The following is a 7,668-nucleotide window of genomic DNA, read 5'->3' as shown; positions in this document are numbered from 1 at the left end:
GGCCCCGCCGCCCTGCCCTGCCGCCAGTGCGGGCTGCAGCTGGCTGCCAGCCTGGGGCAGAGCTGCCTGCAGTGCGCTGGCGCCGAGGGCAGCCGCAGCCAGCGCATCGTCTACTCCTGCCAGCTCTGCCCCTTCGCCTCCCACTACTCCAGCCACCTCAAGCGCCACATGAAGACACACAACGGGGAGAAGCCCTTTGCCTGCCCGCAGTGTGCCTACGCCTCCGCCCAGCTGGTGAACCTGACGCGGCACCTGCGCACACACACCGGGGAGAAGCCGTACCGCTGCACGTGCTGCAGCTTTGCCTGCAGCAGCCTGGGCAACCTCAAACGCCACGAGCGGGTCCACAGCCAGGACAAGCCCTTCCAGTGCGCTGCCTGTGACTACCGCTGCAGCCAGAGCCGCAACCTGAAGCGGCACATGCTCAGCCACCGCCTGCCCGAGAGCGACGGACCGCACCGGCGGGACAAGGACCCAGGTAAAGGTGGAGGGGTGTGGGGATGGGGGGAGAGCAGCTGGGAGGGCCCTGGGGCCAGGGCAGGACTCTGGTCCTGCCGTTGACCTGATGCCATGTACTGCCAGGCTCACTGGGGCACCAGGGCTCCTCGCAGAGCCGATCCCCACTGGTGCTGTGCCACCCCGCTCACAGCCCTGTCTGTCTGTCCCACAGAGCCGCTGCTGCCGGAGCTGAGCCTGCACGTGGGCAGCGGCAGCGGCCCCTTCCTGCCCGGCTGTGCGCGGCTGCGGGGCGAGGAGGCGGCCGCGCTGCCCGAGCTACTCTTCCCCTTCACGTGCCGCATGTGCGGGCTGGTGCTGGACGATGGGTTCGCGCAGGACGAGGGCCTGGCTGAGCAGGTCTGCGGGCGCTGCAGCCTGGCAGTGCTGGGCACCGAGCCGGGTGCCAGCCCCCGCAAGGGCGCTGGGGACAAGGGCTTCGCCTGCAGCCTCTGCCCCTTTGTCACCCACTACCCCAACCACTTGGCACGGCACATGAAGACGCACAGCGGGGAGAAGCCCTTTGCCTGCCCGCTCTGCCCCTACGCCTCTGCCCACCTGGACAACCTGAAGCGGCACCAGCGCGTGCACACGGGCGAGAAGCCCTACAAGTGCCAGCTCTGCGACTACGCCTGTGGCAACCTGGCCAACCTCAAGCGTCATGGGCGCATCCACTCAGGCGACAAGCCCTTCCAGTGCAGCCTCTGCAGCTACAGCTGCAACCAGAGCATGAACCTGAAGCGGCATATGCTGCGGCACACAGGCGAGAAGCCCTTCCAGTGCCGGGACTGCTCCTACACCACTGGCCACTGGGACAACTACAAGCGCCACCAGAAGATCCACGGCCACACGGCCGAGAGCTGGGTGAACCCGCGCAATGCCAAAGCCCTCCTGGCCCCCCCGGCCGTGGGCACGGCCCTGCCTTGAGACAGCACTTAGCCCAGTGGCAGGCCTGGGGTGCCTCGGCCCCTGCCCTCCCTGGGGGAGGGAGGACGGGCAGGAGACTCTGCAGGGGCTCAGGGCTGCCTTACGCCAGGGCCTCCAGCAGCCCTGTCCTGCCTGAGCAGGGTGAAGAGCAGGGTGAAGCCACGACCGGCAGCTCAGGCACCTGCCCCCACGGCAGCACTGCCATGCCCCCAGACACCCCACCTGCCTGTTCCTGCCTGTTCCTGCCTGCAGGAGCCTTTCTCTGCTGGGGTTTGGGGAAAGGGGGGGAGGGGAGGACAGGACTGGTTCCATGGCTGTTGCCATGCTGGTCGGTGTAATTTATATTGTGTATAAAAGCATTAAACAGTCACTTTTGTTATTTGCTCTTCTCCCTGGGGGCCTTGTTCTGCCACAGGGAAAGACAGCACAGGGCTGGCACGGGGAAGGTTGGGACAGCGGGCACCCCACAACAAACAGCCCAGTACCAATCAGGATCCATTTTAATCATTGTTGCAGTGTGTAAACATCAGTTACTGTCCATTAATGCTCTGTCGGGCTGAGCAGCAGGAGATACGTGGTTACAAGCCTAGATTACACTGGCATCTATGAGCGGGTTAGAGGGGGCTCAGCACGGAGCCCCCTGAGACAGCTTACTGCACTCTGTCTCGGAGCACAAACCTAAACACTAATTTGGCATTATGGAGCCTGCCCGGGGCCACCCGGAGCAGCTGCCCCCAGGCTGGGCCAGGCCCTCCCAGCTGGGGAAGGGGCAGCTCTACCCCCTGTGCTGAGCCAGGCCCCACGCCACTGCTCCAGGGCTCGGCCCAGGTGCGCTGCTCGGGTCTCCCAGCTGGAGCCAGCAGTGGGAGGAGTTCAGCTGCCCCACCCCGAAGGCAACGGCGGGCTGGGGGTGAGCTCCCAGCCCCAGGGAGCAGGGGAAGGTGGATGTAGCAGGTGAGAGGCACGTTGATTGCAACCTGGCTGCAGGTCGTACATTCCTCAGCAAAGGCCCTCACTTGGGCCGGGGCTGTCCTGGGAAGGGGAGCACTACAGATCCTCATCGCCAATGCCCTCAAAGGCGTAATTGCCGTGGAAGTCGTTAGCACCCACGTCGTTAGCAGAGCTGGAGTGGCTGATCCCACGCAGGCTGACAGAGGTGAGCTTGCTCTGTGGAGAGGGGAGATGTTACAGAGGACCCTCCTAATTCCCCTCCCTGCTCAGCCTGAGGGCACCGGCACCCACACACGACTCACCGAGAGTTTGGCCATGGGCTCCCGGGAGGCATCGGGTGAGTCCTGTGAGGACACGACAGTCAGGAGCTCGGGGTTGTAGGACACAACATCCACCCATCCCACCACCCACCCTCCTGGGATGAGGCCAGGCCACCCTCTGTCCTTCCCTCCCCCAGGGAGTCAGGCTCACCGATGTGGGTCCAGGACCTCTTTCCCTTCCCAGTCATCTGGGAGCAGGGCACCACAGCCCTACTGTCCCCTGGGCTTGCCCCAGCCCTGCCAAGGGGACAGTGGCTTCTCTAGGGGCAGTGGACTCTCTTACCCAACGCATGGAAGAGCCCGTGGTTGTGAATGTGCCCCGCCCAGGCCCGCAGGGCCCCACTCACCAGCAGAGGGGGCGACTTCACAGCTTGCTGGCTGTCCGAGCGCCGCAGGGCCCCGTTCACCCGCCGCCGAAACATCTGCAGGGAGGAGCTCGGCTCAGCCGCAGGGTCCCCGGAGGCAGCTCCGGGGCTTAAAATTGGCCCTGGGGATCTGTCTGCCGGCCCCATCCTGAGGGGAGCACTCAGGGCCCAGCCCAGACCCCAAGAAGTCACAGGGGCAGGTTAGGATCCCACCCCGGAGACACCATCCAGCCCCAACTCTCACCTTGCGGATGCTGCCTCCAGACTTTTTCACCATTAGCTCATCCACCATGGACTGCAGGCAGATGCTCAGCATGATGGCCTGCAAGGGAGAGGTGTCACAGGGCTCCACACACCACACGCTTCCCACATCCACACCAGGCCCAGACTGACCCTTTTCCCCACAGCCACTGCCAGACCAGCATGCAGGCAGCCCTACCTGTGGGCTGGTGATGGTGACCCACTGCAACCGGTCCTTGCTCATCAGGTACTCAAAAGCCAACTCCAGCTTCACCTCGGACTTCCCCGGGCTGCTCCCTGAGGGGCCGTTGCTCATTGGCACCTGCGAGGGCACACACTGAGGCTGGGAACCTCCAGAGGGGAAGTGGCAGCTCCCCAGGCCCCAGTGCAGACCGAGGGCCGTGCTCAGTCAGGTGTGGAACACTTGCGCAGTGCCCACCAGCCTTCTGCCACCATCAGCGCCCCTTGAACATCCTCACACCAACGATCCCCCAAGGCACAACTCGGACCCTCCCCAGGCCTGCTGGGCTGGAAGCCAGCGTCAGAGCCAGCACCTTTCCTGGGGAGAGGTGGCACAGCCAGGTCCCTCCAGCCTCCCCGGAGCCCTCCCTGCTCCCCAGGCGTCACTCACCGAGGACGTGACCCGCCAGCACCGCATGCGCGTGACCTTGAAGCTGCCCTCCTTGATCTGCTCGTTCGGCAGCCGCACCTGGAAGTTGAGCTCGTTGTTGCCAGCGCTGACGACGACGTGGCAGCCCTTCTCTGGGAAGTCGGTGACGCAGGGGTCAAACTTGAGATAGCCGTAGTACTTGAGGGTCTGCGCCAGGCGGATGAACTGCGGGCAGATCCGGGGATGCTCAGCACCGCCGGCCGTCCACCCAGGCCAGGAACAGGTGACCAACCTGGCACCACACAGGAGCAGGGCTGGTGCAGCACCAGGACTGCCCCAGTCATGGCATCACACCCTCCCCTACCTCCTTCTTGGAAACTTTTTCCTGCAAGGACTTCAGCTGCCGGTGCTGTTCCTTGTTGACCACGATCCATCCGTGCTCGATGTCCGACACCGTCTACCAAGCAGCAGAGGCTGGTGAGCAGCTGGGCTCAGAGCCACACAAGCCCACACACAGCCGTGGCTGAGGGGTGCAGTGCCCCTCCTCACCTGGCTGGGCCACACCGACCCTCACCTGCGCATACAGCAAGTTCAACCCCACACGATGCTCCATCACATCGTCATCATAGGCCGAGTCCCAGTAGCTGGAAGAGAACCACATGGGTCAACCTATTCCCCAGCTCCTAACAGCGATGGGGAGAAAATCATCCTCCTGTGGGATGAGGCACCAGGCTGACTCTCTGGCCAGCTCTCCTGTAACCGTTGGTCACTGTGCCCTGCTCCCCCTCTAAACAGGATGCCATGGGATGGGCTGAGCCAAGCAGGGCAGCCCATGCCCCGGTGTCATGGCCAGGTGTGTTCCTGGAGGCCAAAGCCCACGTGGGCAGCAGTGGCAGGAGAGCAGGGTCCCTCTGCTGAACAGGGAGCCTCAGACAGCACCCTACTGCTGCCCCCCGCTCACCTCTTGCGCAGGATGATCCGGAACTCGGGGTTGTGCAGACTGGTGACCGACACATATGGCAGCTCAAACTCCTGCAGCTTCCGCACGACTGTGGGGAAACACCAGGTCAGCAGTGGCTCAGGGCAGCAGTGCCCCCAGACCCCTCAGCCAGGGTGCCTGGGGTACCCGCTGGGCCTCCCATCCAGGGCAGGGTCCAAGCACACAGCCCTCACTCCGGGCAGGGTACAGGGCAGATGTCCACTGCAGTGGGCTCTACTCACAGGAGAAAGCTCCATCCTTGGTCTCTCTCACTAGGAAGAGGCTGAAGTAGCCAACCAGGTCATCTGGCAGATCCAGCTTGGAGGCTACAGCCTGAGAGTGAGAGCAGGAGGTCACCACTTCCCGAGAGAGGTGGCACTCCTGCATCCTGACCCTGCAGTAGGACCCAGCCCATGTGCTTTCTGGGGCCTCTCAACAGCAGGAAGCCAGCACCTCTGCTGCCCTGAGGCCAGGCCTGAGGCGTCACTGCCACCAGGAAACAGCTGGGGGCCCCCTCGACATCAGTGTGGCCCCAGAGACGCCCATCAGCACACCCTTTCCAGCTCCTAGCTCTTCAGTCCCACCAAGTCAACCCTGCTCTGGGGTGGGGATGTGGCAAGGAGGGCCGGGGGGGGCTGCTGGGCTGCGAGAACCCCACACATGTGGGAAACCACAGAATGCAGCAGGAGGAGCTGGTCACACCCAGCATGAGAGCTCTGGCACCTCAAGGACGTCCTCCGTCTGGTCCGAGGTGAGGATGGTGACCTTGACCTTCTGCCCATTGGAGAGCAGCACTTCCAGCACCACCTCCTCCGTAGGGATCTGCTGCGTCTCCTGGAGAGAGAAGCAGGACTGGCACCCCGGCCCCTGGGTGCAGCCTGAGGGCCCCTGCCCTGGCCCCACCCTCACCTGCTGGGCCTTGCGCAGGAAGCTGTTGAAGGTCTCGCTGCCTCCCAGCATCGGGTCCTGCCGCACTGCGGGAAGGGGAGCGAGGAATCAGGAGTCCCTGAGAAGGGACAGGGACCCACACCAGTGCCCAGCCCCTCTGCACTCCTCGGTTTGGCCCCAGACTGTGCTGGGGCAGCCAGGAACCCCTGCAGGGCCCCCCTCTGCCTGCGCAGGGCAGGGGCTGGGACAGCAGCTGGCATCCAGAGGACAAGCCCAGCTAATGCCAGCGTGACACCGGGAGTGCCAAGATGGGCCCTGGTGAATGGAGCAGTTCAGGAGGAAGCCATGGGCAGTGCCTCAGTGCCCTGCACGACTGGGCTGGGACAGGCAGGCCAGCTTACCAGCCTGCATGTACTTCTCCAGCTGCTCCCGTCGCTGCTCTACCTCCGCCGGGGTGAGCGTGAAGATCTTCTTTGGGGGAAAGGCTGGGACCACGTTGGCACCATACTCCTTCCTTAACTGGGAAAAGAGCAGAGTGCTGCGAGAACCTCCCTGGTGGCCCCCGAGCCCCCACCACAGCTGACTCCCAGGGACCCAGCAAGGGGAGCAGAGAGCTCACCAGCATCCCTTAGCCACGTGGGCAACCTGCAGTGTGCAAGAACTCAGTCGGGATGTCACAGAGCAGGAGTGGGCAGCGCAGCTCCCCCCACCCTCCCTACCTGCTCGTGCAGCCCCAGGAGCTGGCTGTAGCGCACCCGGCAGTGCAACACCCCGTTCACGTGGATGTTGTAGGCCTGCAGGGAGAGATGCCAGTCAGATCCCAGCACACGCCAGATGGAGGGGGCCCAGGGTCTGCCCAGCTCGAGGCACACAGGACACCTCAGGGAGCACCCAGGAAGAGGCGATGCCCCTGAGGACCCTGTCAAGGGACAGATTGTCAAAACCATTCAGGAAGAATGAGCACATTCAAGAGATGTATGTGCTGGACACCAGGAAGGCCCAACCCTGTGACTGCCCAGCTACAGGGAGCACAGAGCCATGTTGCAGCCCCACAGACACAAGTGTCCCCAAGCCAGGAGGCAATGCCACCCCTCCCAGCTCCCAGGGCACACCGTGGAGCTGGTTCCTGGCTGTGTCTCTTGGTGCCCCCTCTGCCCTGGCTCAGCTCCCTCTGACGCCACAGGCAGAGCAGAGCTTTGGCTGCCAAGTGCTCTGGGCCCAGCAACTCCACAGCCCAGCTCCCAGCACCATGGGCAATGTCCTCCCAGGGAACAGCACTGTCCCCTCAGCTCCTGCCGTCCTCAGAGCAGTGTTTGGTAGGATGGGAGGATGAGCCTCCAGCCAGCCATGGCAGCCCAGCCTCCTGTGGTTGCCCCCAGTGCCCTCCTGACTGAGTGCTGGGGCTGCCCAGGCTCAGCAGAGGCACTGGCACAGCCACACTGTAGCTCACACTGGCATCTCCCAACTCAAAGGCACCAGCCCGGTGTCTCAAGGTCCCCGCAGAGGGACCAGGAGGGACACGGGTGGTCCAGGCAGCACTCACACCTGCCCAACTCAGGGCCCTCTGTGGGGTCACGGCTCCTGCCCAGTCCCTGGCCTGCTCAAGGGCTCTCCTGAGGTCTCCCCCTGCCCAAAGAGCCACTGTGACTGCCGAGGGCAAAGTGCAGGGGGTCATGGCGTCAAAACGTCTCGGGGGCTGCCTGCTCCTCCAGTCTTGTGCAACCGCAGCTCCTGCGATCGCCAGGTCCCTCCATCGCTGCTCACCACCGCGTCCGTGCCCTTACACCCCACCTCGGGCTCCCAAGGGGAATCCTCCGGAGAGGGATCTCGGCACCGGAGGGTCCCCGCGGGACCGTGGAGCCCAGGGCTGCCCACCTTCACCCCGAGAGCACC

The 7,668-nt window shown here is 64.2% G+C and overlaps 2 protein-coding genes across 2 annotated transcripts; one reads left to right on the top strand and one right to left on the bottom strand.

Annotated features, from left to right (window-relative positions):
• On the top strand, positions 1 to 1,792 carry ZNF513 (zinc finger protein 513; the record flags this gene model as incomplete). The annotated part of the gene is made up of 2 exons (XM_029958013.1): positions 1 to 478; positions 671 to 1,792. Coding segments are annotated over 2 exons (1,230 nt in total), but the record flags the coding sequence as incomplete, so codon positions are not given.
• A 112-nt stretch (positions 1,793 to 1,904) lies between these two features.
• On the bottom strand, positions 1,905 to 6,737 carry SNX17 (sorting nexin 17). Its single transcript, XM_018068275.2, has 14 exons — positions 6,495 to 6,737; positions 6,177 to 6,294; positions 5,797 to 5,861; positions 5,611 to 5,721; positions 5,130 to 5,220; positions 4,870 to 4,957; positions 4,483 to 4,552; positions 4,273 to 4,365; positions 3,930 to 4,133; positions 3,498 to 3,620; positions 3,303 to 3,380; positions 3,041 to 3,115; positions 2,676 to 2,717; positions 1,905 to 2,589 (listed from the first exon to the last, which is right to left on the bottom strand). The coding sequence occupies exons 1-14, from the start codon at positions 6,720 to 6,722 to the stop codon at positions 2,470 to 2,472; spliced, it is 1,506 nt and encodes a 501-aa protein (XP_017923764.2). The 5' UTR covers positions 6,723 to 6,737; the 3' UTR covers positions 1,905 to 2,469.
• Positions 6,738 to 7,668: the final 931 nt, after the last annotated feature.

This window comes from Manacus vitellinus, unplaced genomic scaffold (assembly GCF_001715985.3).
Source record: "Manacus vitellinus isolate BGI_N305 unplaced genomic scaffold, ASM171598v3 scaffold_135_pilon, whole genome shotgun sequence".
Classification (NCBI taxonomy): Eukaryota; Metazoa; Chordata; class Aves; order Passeriformes; family Pipridae; genus Manacus; species Manacus vitellinus.
The sequence above is the reverse complement of the archived record's forward strand: the minus strand, read 5'-3'. Positions and strand labels throughout refer to the sequence as shown.

Coding starts and splice junctions, on each gene's coding strand:
- SNX17 (XM_018068275.2), bottom strand. CDS start 6,722: ATGGTTTTGACAATCTGTCCCTTGACAGGGTCCTCAGGGGCATCGCCT. Junction 4,134..4,272: donor AAAAAGTTTCCAAGAAGGAG/GTAGGGGAGGGT, acceptor ATCTGCCCGCAG/TTCATCCGCCTGGCGCAGAC. Junction 3,621..3,929: donor GCTGGCGGGTCACGTCCTCG/GTGAGTGACGCC, acceptor GTGCCCTCGCAG/GTGCCAATGAGCAACGGCCC.